Source organism: Marmota marmota, unplaced genomic scaffold, assembly GCF_001458135.2.
Source record: "Marmota marmota marmota unplaced genomic scaffold, marMar, whole genome shotgun sequence".
NCBI lineage: Eukaryota > Metazoa > Chordata > Mammalia > Rodentia > Sciuridae > Marmota > Marmota marmota.
Genome location: NW_026000005.1, coordinates 28,281,638 through 28,296,008, shown reverse-complemented (window position 1 = coordinate 28,296,008; position 14,371 = coordinate 28,281,638). Strand labels below are relative to the sequence as shown.

General features: G+C 35.3%; 1 protein-coding gene across 1 annotated transcript in view; it reads right to left on the bottom strand.

The window, feature by feature from the left end:
- The window catches only part of Unc80 (unc-80 homolog, NALCN channel complex subunit), a 188,038-nt gene that overhangs the window by 125,270 nt on the left and 48,397 nt on the right, over nucleotides 1-14,371 (bottom strand). The window contains exons 19-23 of the mRNA XM_048808985.1: nucleotides 14,047-14,145; nucleotides 9,994-10,208; nucleotides 8,763-8,869; nucleotides 7,312-7,408; nucleotides 5,127-5,299 (exon numbers count right to left, since the gene is read on the bottom strand). Coding sequence (XP_048664942.1) covers nucleotides 5,127-5,299; nucleotides 7,312-7,408; nucleotides 8,763-8,869; nucleotides 9,994-10,208; nucleotides 14,047-14,145 — 691 coding nt within the window. The remainder of the gene's footprint in view (nucleotides 1-5,126; nucleotides 5,300-7,311; nucleotides 7,409-8,762; nucleotides 8,870-9,993; nucleotides 10,209-14,046; nucleotides 14,146-14,371) is intronic.

Here is a 14,371-nt window from a genome sequence, read left to right as displayed (position 1 = left end):
GCAAGTTGAAATTATTATTAGTATTACTCATGATAAGAAATTACCAAAAACTAGAAATAACTGTATGTGTTACAAATTCAAATGGATACATAAGGACAGAATACTTAAATATACAGAAAACAGAAGTTCCTTTCATTTGAACTGTTTACTTTTTCTTGTATTTTTGTACTTATAGATTATATAAGCCTAGAGGTAAAATTAGACCTTTTAAAAGCATCTATATCTTTTTTTAAAAAAATGCTTTAATATTTGCAACTGATAATTCATACTACTGAGAAAGATTATGAGGAAAAGCTGTGTTGGACTTAATATTAAACCAATTATCCTTAAACTTAGTAATCATATCAATAACAATAAAATAATTATTTAAAACAAACAAAGCCATTCATATTGGTAAAATTTTAAGCACTCAAGTTTCCAGTACTACTTTCATCTACTAATACTTTTAAATTCTGAAGAACACTGCAATCTTTTAAAAATCACATTTTAATTATATGATTAAGGAAATAAAACTATAAAAGTATTCAAACAAAAATTAGGTCATAATGCAAAAATTGTATTTAAGCTACACTTAAAAATAAGAGTGACAAGACAAAATTAACAAAAGAGAGGTGGGAGATAAGTTGGACTGAACTATGATGATTAACAGGACGCATTTGGTGTTTCCTTCCCCACTTAAATTCTATTTGATGAACTAGCAGAATAGTAACTATGTCTATATTATCTATTTATCTACACATCTGTATCTATACCCTCATCTGCTTACCTATATATATTTTCTATGTGTACATCTATGTATATTTCTACATCATATCAATCTATATTACACATATATGTGCACAACTATAAATATACTGGGAAACCTAAAGCATACTCAGAAACTGAGGCATTCCTGAAAGACAGGAAGCAGAGGGACCAGATATTAGGGGAAATCAAAGAGAGAGGAAACAAAAGTAAGAATACATTTTAGCAGGAGAATGTTATGAAACTTAAAATAACCCTGAGGAATTTCTAACTCAGATCAATAGGTCCAAGCTATAGTTGTCACAGCTGTACAAATGAACTTTGATTCAAGCACATAGGACATATGGCTACATTTTCCTTTCTCTTGCTTGTTTGTCAGAATTTACCAGTGACCTTACTTTCTTCACTTTTTCATAGCTGGGAAACCAATCCCAAGTGTTCCCTCACTTAATAATCATATCCTAACTTGATCTTTTTGCTTTCATACCAATAAATAAGATAATGAACATGATTTTTTTATAAATTGTCAAGTACAGTGAAAATGTTACTATTATTAACCTCTACCACTGCCTCCATCAACTGCCACCATCATCACCACCATCACTACCATCATCATCACCTACACCTTTTATTCAATTAGCCAGTTCTATCGAGTTTTCTCTTATTGCCTGAGAATGGAGCTTCTTTAAACTTTGATTGATTCTGACCTTCAGAATTTTGACCTCTGAACTATGTTTACTGCTTGGCCTTAACCTAGGATCAAAGACTCTCAGGTGTGAAAGGAACTCCTAGGAGCCACCAACTGCTTCGGCCCTCTGCACATATGCTCGCAACAAATCCAGTTTGATGGCAAAGCGCTCATGATTTCCCAAGGTAGGCTACTCCATCAGTGAACATCTACAGGGATCAGAAAATACCTTGAAGCTCAGGAGACACTGCTTATAACTATCAAAATTCTCTGTACTTTGTTTCTTACCATGAGATTTATGAGCTTGATGAGATCAAACAGGACCAGAGTAGGTTCCACAGGAAAGGGATAAGGAGAATCTAGAGGTCTAGCAACTAGTCACAGTCATGTTTTGGGGAATTAAAATAAATTTTAAGTTTTCTGTGGTTTCCAGTTTAATCAAATGGCAGAAGTCATGCTCTGGCAGGAATACAGTGTGCCTGAAAACTCCTGTAAAAAAAACTCTTTGGAAAATAAAGAGTATCCCAGTTGGAAGCCAGATAGATATGGAATTGTTTTGATGAGAGGGAAAGAAATCCCAACACCCAAAGGTTTGATTATCAAGCTATTCCTTAATGTTCACTTTAAAATAATCTCTATTCAGAAGCCAGTATTAATTCGTTCTACTGGGATTATTTTTCAAATCTCTAAGTGTGTTGTTCTCTTTGTTACAGGTCTTATGTTTCTTCTGGGCCCAGATATCTTATATAAATCCTGAAAGCTTTCCCTGTATGAAGGGATTATGAAAGGCTTCCTTCTGTTTTTACATCACTAGGGAATGTTAACAAAGTAATTCCAATTACTGGATGAAAGAGTCTCTTTTTTGCCAGTGATAATGCATTTATTGAGGAGAAGTTCTTAACATGTTTTTGTTTTGTGGATGATTTTGGGGCAGGCGTCTATGAATTTTCTGATACCATATGCTAAATTTTGTCTCTAAGTGTGCTTTTCTCGGGAGAATATCCATAACTTTCATCCAATTCTAAAAGAATCTATATCTCCAAATGTTAAGAATCACTGATTTAGAGAATGAATGTGTTGTGTGAATCTTTAAAATTGAAAATCTCTTATATTTTCCTATTATGAATTCACAATGTATTTGTACATGATAAGGAATATCATGTATAAGGAATCAATTGTTTTTTTGAACCATTAAAAATCATTCACCATTTTCTTTGTTACAGGAGGTCTTATACATTTAAGGGTATTTTTATTGTATCTAGAGAAACTTATTCTGATTTAATTAAATATGCATGCGGTGTTGCCCAGAGCCCTGAATGGAATCAGAGGGTTTTTCTCTGATCCCAGTTTTAGCATCAACTAAAACATGACCTTGAGAAAATTCACCTTAACTTTCAGAGCTTTTATTCTCTCATGTGGAGAATATGTTAATGAAAAGATCTGCTTGGTAGAGTCCCTAACACTGCATAATATATTTATGTGCAGATTTCAGCTCAAGATCTTTGGAAGGCCTAGACCTTTCCAGTGAGTGAAGGGCAATCTGTCAAATCTTATCAGGTGCTTATTTGATGAACAGTTTTCAAATACTATTATCTCATGATTTTCCAATTGATATGGTTGTTTTTCACTCAGTTTTTCAACAAGTTGAAATAAAATGATTTGTTGTAATATTTTCCTTTATCTTATTAGACAGTTGCCTGAGAAATTTGATGCCTTGTTTGTCTTAAAATTTTCCAAAAGTAGCTATGACTGCAAGATAAAGACAAAGAGAGATATGATAGTATCTTTGGAGCATTTCAGCTTAAACTGTCTGTAAAGTGGCAATACACCATTGTTATTGTGTATTTAACAACTGTTCAACTAGCTTCTATCAGCTTTATATTCTTAACCACATTCAAACTAGTGGGTATAAAATGTGGGGTTTATTATTTTTGAATGTTTTAAAGTGATCTCTCCTAATATTTTAGCAAGAGTCAGCATGGTAGAATGCAAACTACGGGCCTATGAAGACAGACCTAGGTTCCAGTCGGACTCTATCTTTAATGGCTTTGTAACCTTGGACTATTGGTTGGTCTTTCTGACCTTCAATCTTTTTCTTTTTATTCTGGAAATATAGGAAGCATATAATAAATATTGGTCATTCATGTATATCAACCTTGGAATGTTGTGCACTATGAAGATCGGAAAATAGATCCTTTTACAAATATAATCTTCAATGGGAAATGTGAAAAATAAAGTGAAGCTCTCCATCTGGGTTTTGTTGCATTATCATGAGCAACTTAGCACCATGCCTAGCACAAAAGACAGCTGTTGAGTTAATTATTATATCATGAGTATCTTGATATAACAATTGACTACAGACTTTTAAAGCCTACTACCTCCATCATTTGGTATATTTGATATGTAGAAAACTGCCCCATCCCTGCAATGACATACAGTTCAGAATGACTGTCTACTCAGGGAGGGGCCAGAGAGAGCTCCATTCAGTGTCATTGCTCTACCCTCCCCACCCTGTAAGACTAAGGCCTCTTCTGTTCCTTGATCAAATCCTGTGCTCACACTACTGCCAACACTGTGTTGTGCTGTCTGCTATTTTATACCCTTATCAATACTTTATAACCATTGCAAATCTGACAGTTATAGAATAGGGATTTATGAATATTTAATAAGCATTATTATCATCTTACTTTTCCAAATCATAAATCGACAAGGCATTTCTTTAGTATAAGTAAGATGAGGCATACTTTACTGACTTTCAGTATTTTCAGGGAACAGGTTATTAATATCATTTTTTTCAATATTTAATTGTCCTTGTGAATTTTTCCATTTGTTTATTTTGATCTGCCCCTTTAGAAACACATCATGCATGATTTAAAGGAGTGGCTGGAAGAGGTGGGTCACTGGGGTTGTACCCTGAAAGGGTGCATCTTCCCTGCAGGCCCTTCCTCTTGCTTTCTGAGGTGCACAGTTTTCTTTCTCTATACCCTTCAGCCATGATGCTCCATCTCATCTCAGGCCTAGAGCAATGGAATTGGCTGACCATGGACTGAACCTCTGAGACTGTGAGCCAAAATAAACTTCTCTTCCTTTAAGTTGTTTTTGTCGAGTATTTTGGTCACAGTGATGAAAACCTAACTAACACAAATACTTTACACTCTTCAAAGTGTTCTACAATTCATTTTAAGTAACCTTTGCTTTATGTTTTCTGATTGATAGGTAACAAAACCAAGCCTTAGAGAGTTTAAAGTAATCATATAAAAAAACAACACACAAGACAAATAATATAATAATAATCTACTTTACTGTAGTTATCATATTTCAGGCATTGTGATGAGGATCTTCCATCTAATTTCTCATTTAACCTTTGCTTCAGCCCCAGGAGGTAAATATAGTTCTACTATTAATTTTACTCTCATTTTACAAATGTTCAGAGCAATTTTAACTCAGGTATTCTGACTTAGATCCCTCACATAATTTTTAATTGTTTTATGATACATTCTGCTTCCCAGAACATGTTTATTATGATTATTTCCTTCTTTGTTTTCTTCTCTCACCTCACTACCTTTCTTCTTCTTGTTGTCATTCATTCTGAGGGGAAAAACAAAATAAAAACAAAACCCCCACAATTAAGTGTTGGGTTTGGCAACTCAGGTTTACCTCCAGTAACAGTGAACAAAATCTTCCAACAACTTACTAGATCCAAAGCAGCTGCCAGGATGGATGCATCAGGTATTGTCCCTGGCTCACAGCAGTTTAACAGAAACTGGAAGCGTCTCATGCCTTGTCGGATTGCTCCAAGATTCACCACATTTTTGCTTTTTCCACCATCTTGGTTGGGAGAAAGATGGTCATCAAAACTATGGCAACCTATAGGAGTTGTGCCATTGCAGAGGAATAAAAGAGAATGCATCACAGATTTAAAAAGAGCTTTAGAGATGGCCTCAAAAACTTCTCTCCCACTCCTCCTCCCTTCTCTGTACCCCTTAAATGCTTAGTTTCAGTTCATCCTGACTTTTGGGAATCAATGATGCATGGCATCTGAAAATCCAGAGTTTACCTAACTACTTGAATTGTAGGGTCTGATCACTTTGCTGCTGGGCATCTCTAATACTGATAAGAGCTCTTGGTATGTTTTAAATGGTCCTTCCTGTAATAAGCAGCATTTCCCCCATGAAGGTGATGGCAGAGCTGAGAACATAGAAGATGTGCAATGAATTTGTTGTTTGTGTGAAAACAAAACAAAACAAAAAAACAAAACCAGTTGCTCTAATCAACCAAATATCTTCCCACAAACATAGGCCATTTGATCTCTTAAATAATTTTAGTGAATATGAAGACAAAAGAAGCTCTCTGAATGTCATCTCAATTCTAGCAAATGTTCACCAGACATGTTTTTTATTTGTTGAAAAAAATTTCTTTAGATTTTAAGAAAATTGTGCTCTATATGTGTACTGTGAATGTCATCTCAATCTCTGAATGTCATCTCAATTCTAGCAAATGTTCACCAGACATGTTTTTTATTTGTTGAATAAAATAACAAGGCAACCTGTTTCAGATATTATTCTTTTGCTTTCTAGACAGGCAGAAAGAAACTGAGAGTTACAGAAAGAAACTGGAGTTACTTGTACTACGAGAGTCCAATAAATAAATCTGAAACAGGTTGCCTTGTTAAGTTATAAACTCCCCCTCGGTGGAAGTGTGCAGAGGGTGGCTAGCCACCTGTGAGGGATGTAATTAGAATAAATTTACAATAAAAAAAGAAAATTCTATTGGCAATTTATCTCAACTAAATGAATTTCAAGTACTACATTTAAATTGAGGATAAGAATGTTTGACATTTATTTTCTTTAATGGTTTAAAAAAACAAAACAAAGAAATTATGTGGTTAAAATAATAAATGAGAAAAGGACAATACATCTCAAATGGATGCATAGGGATTGTTTATATGCCTAGATTTGGAAGAAAGGAAGGAAAGAAGGAAGGGAAAAGAGTAGGAAGGAAGGGAGGGAGGGCAGACTCAGAGGGAAAGATGTTCACATGGATAAGATTGTTGAAAAATACAATGTTCTTAGATTAGCAGATAATGTTGTTTTGGTTCATTTAGAACAGCAGGAGTTACTTGTACTACTAGAGTCCAAAGAAATTATCTCACAGAATATCTTTTTTTAAAAATTTTTAACAAGCCAGAGATCATAGACAAGAAGCAGTGATGTATAAGCTATATTCCTTTGCCAGTCAAAAGCACATAAATTATGCTAGTTTGGAATCTCAGATATTACTCTTTTGCTTTCTAGACAGGCAGAAAGAAACTGTGTTTCAGATATGTACATTGTTACTAGTCATAGGAATCAAGTTTAAGGATAAATATATTTTCAGAAGGTAAGGAAAATTTTCCTAACAATTAAAGTTGTTTAGCTCTGAACAGGTTGCCCTGTTAAGTTATAAATTCCCCCTCAGTGGAAGTGTGCAGAGGGTGGCTGGCCACCTGTCAGGGATGTAATGAGCAGGATTCCCATGTAAGTAGTGTGACGATAAAAGTTCTCTAAGATTTTAATAAGGAATAGAGCAGCAGAAGAATCTCTGTCTTATTCTTCACAAACTCAGTGCCCACAGGGACTGAGGAATGTAGCAAGGCTTCTATAAATGTCTTTTCAACCAAATTGATAGAGAAGCTACACATAGTAGTAAAATACATGTAAAAGAAGCAAATGAATGAAAAGCCATTGGTAATAGAATATGACCATGTAAAAAAAAAAACAATTTCAAATAAAGAATTTCAGAAGTGAAAATTGAAAAGAAAATGAACCATTTTATTTAAACAAATTTTTTGTTCTATGTGATGAAAGCTGAATGGAATTCTTAGGCTGCATGACATTTACCAAGACGTTTGAAGAAATTATCCTCCTCTTCTCTTCCATTTTCCATTCCACTTCCTGGCCCACTTTCTGAAAGCTTTACAGCACTGGTGAATTTGACCTGAGAAGAAAAGGAAAGTAGTCCAACAACCAAATTCATTGGCAAATTTCTGGGTTAAACTAATCCTTGATTTTAAACATCGGTTGTTTAGAATATGAAGATTGCTTCCTTCTCTGACTTCCATGTCTAGTTTTGTCACTATAGTTTATTGCTATATACCAAAAAAGATATCACCGAAACTGCTTGTCGAAGGGAGATTCCAGGTCAGAGATAAAAAGCTGAATAATTGGGCACCTTGAAAATAACCTGGTAAACACCTCAGATACTCCTAGAATTAAATTCTAATGAAGTGAAAATTCAAATTCATGAACAGTAACACAAATTCATCTTTTACAAACACCACCAGAGTTGAAAATCAGACCAAAGTGAAAAATAGTGAAATAAAATATTTCAAAATTTCAAATAAATTTAAAGAGTTCACTCTAATGAATATGCAATATATTTCTCTTTCTAAGCATTAAAGTCTGTTTTTGATCTTGTCTATAATCTGAGCCCCCCAAATTTTGAGCCTAGAAAGAAAGCTGTGGGACATCCAGACTCACACATATTTGGCCATTTTTTTTTCTTAGCAAAAATAGTGTAAAATAAGAAATGTAAATGTATTTCCTCAATGTTCTGTAATTTTGCTATATTCTTTTTATAATTTCAATATATTACTTCTAAAACACTAAATAGGAGAAACAGGTTTTAGTGAGATTTAAAAAAGAAAGAATGTAAGCAAATGATTGGTAAATAAGGAAAGATAACTCATCATATACTGACAAGCAGGTATGCAAGTTTCTTGGACATGAATAATCCACAGGGAAAACTCTCCTAAAAATCAATTTCACTGAGAGTCATTCCAAGTCAAAAGCTACTATAATGTGCAACAATAGTATGAAGAAACACTTAGTGAGAAAAAGCATCCTATCTTTTGCAACAAAGAGAATGGTCAAGATCTTCCCAAAGGTAGTGTAAGGGGAATGAATGGTGTGCATGTGCATGTGTATGTATTTGATAAGTGCAAGGAATCACTATTGAATTACTGCCTCCCTGGAAATGAACTTGGGACGCCAAAAATTTCACATGTGTTTAAATTTAAAACAGCTGGGAAATGATGCCTATCTACATCTCTATATCTGCATTATCATTTTATATAATTTTTGCTGCACTTTCCCTTTTTTCTCTTCCTAGTATAGTCTACTACCTAAACATTTAAATTTTTCATTGTTCATTAAAATTTCCAAAATTTATTCAATAGTCCCTTAACTCTTCCTCATTTGGCCCCTCCAGGTGTTTAGCATTCCTTAGCCCTGACATTTTTCTATCATTTTGTGACTCCAATTTTCACTTACACAAGTAACGTCCTGTTTACCTTGGAGCTTTGCCTGATGAAAGACAGGCGGTCCACAGAGCTGATGTCCAGGAGGTCCTCCACACCATCTGCCAGGCCCGAGAGGGAGGATCGTTTCAGCCAGTTTCCTATTTAATAATTTTTAAAAAAAAAAAAATTAGACTGTTATAGCATTCGCTCTCAAATGGATTAAGCAGAAATGCCAGCATGTGCTCAACAAGCAATGAAAGTTACATGGCTTTGATATAAATAGAAGCAAAACAAGTTGTTTCCAGTGTGTGTGCTTTGAACCAAAATGTTCAGTATTGGACTATAAAATTACATAAGCAGGCAAGACCAGGACAAAAAGAACCTGGTCCTCTCCAGTGAATGAAATCATAATCCATCCACTTGTCCCTGACAAATTTCACATCTCTCTTTAAAGCCTATTCATTTTACCTCCTAAATACCTCTCCAATCTGCCCACTTCTCTCTGTCCACTTAAAGTAGTCACCCAGCCCAAGTGTCCATTTACTTACACCTAGACTACTAGGCAGCTCTCCATCTGGTCTCTTCTAATGTTCCCTCCAGGATGATTTCCATGCTGTGATCTTTTAGAAAATGTTTATATGCTTGTGTTACTCTCTTGCTCAACAACCCACTTGGGTTATCCAGACTCCAGGATGAAGAGCCAACCTAACCTGCAAGGTGCCATGTTCCCTGGTCCCATTGCGAGGCAGCTATTCTTCCCTTGTTTCGGTTTCTCAATTCCCTTCATCCTATTATTTTTGTACATACTATCACTTCTTCTTTAAGTATTCTATAGATCTTGATGTCACTGCCTCTAGGAAGTCTTCCCTGACTCCTGCCTCCTCTCTTCATTTAGGTCAGGTCTCATTGCTGCAGGCTTTCCTAGTGCCATGTATATTTTCTTCTCAAAATTCATAATTGAATCATTATCTGCTTTAGTGACAGGGGCTCTTGTCTGATAGCAAGTTCAGCAGTCAGAGTAATGTGTGTTTTGCTTACTATCTAATTGCTGATACCCAAAATAGTGTTTGCATACAGTATAGGCACATAGTAGGGACTTGAAAAATAACTGCAGAAACCTAAGAGTGATTTGGTGAATGAGTGGATGAAGCAATAAGCCTGGGCCTTGGGAGCTGACACCTTTCCTTTTCTGTACCCCATCATGCACTGCTCTGTTTTGATGGTAAGTTGATTTGATGACACGGTAGGTAACAAGAGAATCCATAAGTAAATACAGACATACTTTTACCTATGGGGAGTTTAAGCTTCTTCCGGAGGGAAATTCTGCGGGACCTTGAGCGGGCGCGCCTGTCGGAGGTGTTCCCTGAGTGGGCAGTGGTGCATTCCGAGGTGTCCTGCTCAGACTGGCTGCTGGTGTCACTTGCTGCACTCTGGGATTTGAACATCTTGCGCCAGAAATCTTTCCGCCCCAGGTTGCCCCCTTGCATTTGTTCATCGCTGTAAGCAAGCAGAGGATAGGGTTAAATGCCTGACAGCGCATGTGAAATTCTCCTAAATTACTTTCAACCTCTTGCTGATGATATTTAGGCAAATTATGCAGAAAGATCTTTGACAGGCTGGGTGTGGGAAGAGTGGGAGTCAGAATGGGAGGAGGCCCAAGGTTGACTCTGAGCTCTTCTTGAAAACAGTCATGTCTCAGCTATCAGGTGGAGGTGGTCATTTTCTTCTAACCTTAATAAAAAAGACTAAATATTATTGCAGGTATTCACCTGCAGTGTGAGTCATAATAGAAGAAGCACTTAAAATGTCAGTAAACATTTAGCTTTTTAAACTCCCTGGGGCTTCTGCAGTATGGTTACTCACTCCCCAATCCTTACACCTGACACTAGTTGAACTCACAAAATATATTTATATGATTGAGTGAACAAACGAAGAAAGTGTGATCACCATACCCAGGGGATACATCATCCTACTATCAATAAGTCAAAAAGACATAGGTGGAGTTTAAAAGTAAAAAATAAGCCCAACTCAGTAGGACATCCGCAAGGAGATTTTTGATTAGGGCAAGTGGTCAATAATATGCAGAGTTTAATCTCAGCAGGAATAATAATAATAATAATAATAATAATAATAATAATAATAATAAAGCCAGCTGAAATGAAATTTCTATTTTCACTTACCAAATTGGCATAGAATAGGGGTAGGGGAGAGAAAGTTATGGTTACTATCATATACTGCCAGTGGTAAGGTAAGAATGGCTACATATTTCTGGAAGATAACTTGGTAATATGCTTTTCAAAACCTATATCCACACCTTTGACAGAGAAATTCAGTTTCCAGGAAGTAATCCCAAGGAAATAATGGAACAGCATACTTAGTTGAAGATACACTATTGGTCAACATTTAAAAAGTGGAAACAGTATAAATGATTAGCTGTAGAGAAACAGTTGAATAAATTATGAGACTTCCATATTGTGATATTCTCTTCAGTCATTAAAATCTTAATTTAGAAGATTACTGCTATGGGCAATGTATGTGATACCTTGTGAAGTTCAAAGGCAGTTACTGAATGGCTTATCCATGAAAACACCTTCATAATGTAAAATTATGAGTTTGAATTTAAAAAACTAGGACAATGCACTCATTATCATTAAAGTTATTCTTACACGAATTCCTTAATAAATTAACTGAAATTTTTTATTTTCTCCAAAGATTGTTTTTCTAATTATTATAACCACAAAGTGCTTGATTTAAAAATTAATATATCATAACTGATAACTAAAAGCATAAAATTGTAAATAGAAAAAATAACAGGATAATATACATCTGGGTATGAGTTTGTGTGTAAACACACTCAAAATCATACCCAATATAATACACCAAAAATTTCGTTATCTTTATTTGGTGGTATTTTGATTTTAAGTTACTTTTTTTCTTTTTTTAATATTTATTTTTTAATTATAGGTGGACACAATATTTTATTTTATGTGGTGCTAAGGATCGAACCCAGTGCCTCATGCAAGGCGAGCGCTCTACCTCTGAGCCACAACCTCAACCCTTAAACTACTTTTTCTTGATGCTTTTTTGTGTTTTCCACATCTGTCAGCATAAGCAGCATATATTACTTTAGTAGTTCAGAAAGAAAAGGTTATAGAAAAATTCTAATAACATGATGAAATTTATTTATGGGGTTTTTAATAATTATTTGCTTATAAGCTTTGAGGCTGAGTCCCCAATTAACCTCAACTTTGACAATATTGTAAAGCATTCATTTTCTGGAACTATTTACATGAAAATTCAGATTTTATCTTTCCAAATGTCATCAGCATACTAAATACTTTTAAATTCTTATTCTAAACTCTTATATTCTGTTTATCAAATATGGTATGCATTTAAACTGTTTTTTTAGAATTGGACCTCTTGGCTACTGTTGTATTTTGGGAGGATGGGGGTACAACGATGAGTGTGTCACTACATGGTCTAAGTGGGAGAACATCCAGGGAGGCTGTCATTTGTCAACCTTCTCAAGAAAATGCTACATCAGCTTTGTTCAGAAAAATATAGGCACATAAAATCCACTTTCTGTACTAATCAGTTAATGAGACTATTATTTAAGGAAGAAGAAGATGAGTCTGGACAAGAAGGATTGATAAGAAAAGAGAAACAGAGGATGGAGGAGGAGTCAGGATCATCCAAGTAAGCGCTCACATTTTCCCCAGCTAAACAGAGGAAGTCTGGCATGCTCACTCCTGGGCCACCTTGAGTCATGGACAAATTCCACACTTAATATTTTATGACATTCCTCCAAAGTGAAATGTTTATGTAGAGGCATATTAAAACATGTGTCTTCATTCAAGAAGAAAGAACAGACATGTTTTAAATGCTGAGAAATTGGGTGGTATTTACAAAGGAACACGGAACAAAGAGAATATTTTGGAATCTAAAAACTGTACTCACATCTAAATGTGATTATTTTTAAAATCCAATTTACCTTTTAGATCATTCTCATTGATCAGATTAGCTCAATAGTTACGGGTGTTATTTGGGGACAAAAATCTTCTGTCCGCTTTGGGGCAGATTTTCTATGGATAAGTATTATAAACTAGATATTCATCCATGGAACATCTCATTCATATTCATTTTTTCCCCCTGACAGAGTTTATATTTGGGTTTTTACCATGTCCTTAAGGGTTTTCTTAAAAGAAACTAAAACTTAATTTTGAGAAAGGAAATTAATAGATCAAAATCTTAATGATTGTATATGATGAATTCTGCCCTTTCATTGATCAATTGAATCATTCATTCTTAAAATATATATTAAATGCCTCTCATGGGCCAAGCTCCATCTTGGTTCTGGGGTGACAATGGTAAGCAATAATTCACATGGTCCCTGAACCTGTGAATTTGATCTACCTTCTTCTTACGTTTATCTACCAATAGGGGCAGTCCAATTTTGAAGTACTACAACAACTGTGCAGACTTTGGTACTTGAAGATTTTATTTGCTGTTTAGGGATTACTAAATTCCTATTAGGTGGTTATTTGTTTCTTACCTTTGATTTACTTGACTGTGGAGAAAGGATAACATAATACCTAGGATATTCTATACAATTACTGGAAAAACAACTACTTAATACTGAACAAGGGTTAGAAGAACAAAATGATGAATATAAAATGATGTACATTTAAAAAATATTGTGGGCAAAAAAGAAAAATGAAAACAAATGTGTCTTGCATAGAAGTTGGCTATATAATCAATGTTTACAGTAACCCTTACATTTCCTGGGGGCATAAATTTAAAGATGCTTTTGTTTTTGCCATTATGAACAGTGAAGAGCAGCTGATGTTGGAATGAATCTTAGGGGAGGACCTCAGTGCAATGGAGTAGAACCTATATTTCAGCTAAAACTGAGCAAAAGCTTTGTTGAGCACATTGACAGCCACTCATGCATTAAAAAGAAAAAATCGCAAGTGATTTTAAGCATGAAAGCGGATGACACTGTCACCCCACTTGATATACATGCTATTTTAAAAGATGTATCAGTAGCAGTGTGCATGAAAGTCAGAAGTGGGAAGGAACGAGACGGAAAAGGCAATTAGGGAGGCTTTCTCTAGGCACAAGCCTGGTTATTTGACCTCGCCTGGAGAAATTAGTAGCATTGGAAATAAAAAGTGTAGGACAGAAAAGAGGCTAGTTTCAAAGGAAATGAAAAACAAACCAACCCCCCCCCCAAAAAAAAAAAAAAAAACAAATCAAACAGCAGTTTAGAAAACAGAATTTCCTCCAGTGTGAAGTGCCTAAACCTCTGCATTGGGGATGATAACATGCTACTTACTGCTCTGGAGTCTGTGAGGGGCGACCAGACATGAAACTGCGACATTCCTCAGGGGCCGAGGACACCTGGCCTTTATCCACAATGCTTCCCGCCTCTGACCTATGCAGATGGGCACATTTCAACAATCACAACAGAACAAGACACCACCTCTTAATACTTCAGACCTTCTATGAAGCAAAACATCTGTTATACACATGCTACATACTTGTGTCACCATGAGTTTGTGTTATATAGAATTTATGACCTCATTCTGCCTTATTGCTTACCAATACCAGTATTATTGCAAACGGTCATTAACTGAAAGCAGGATTTTAAGTTTAGGAGT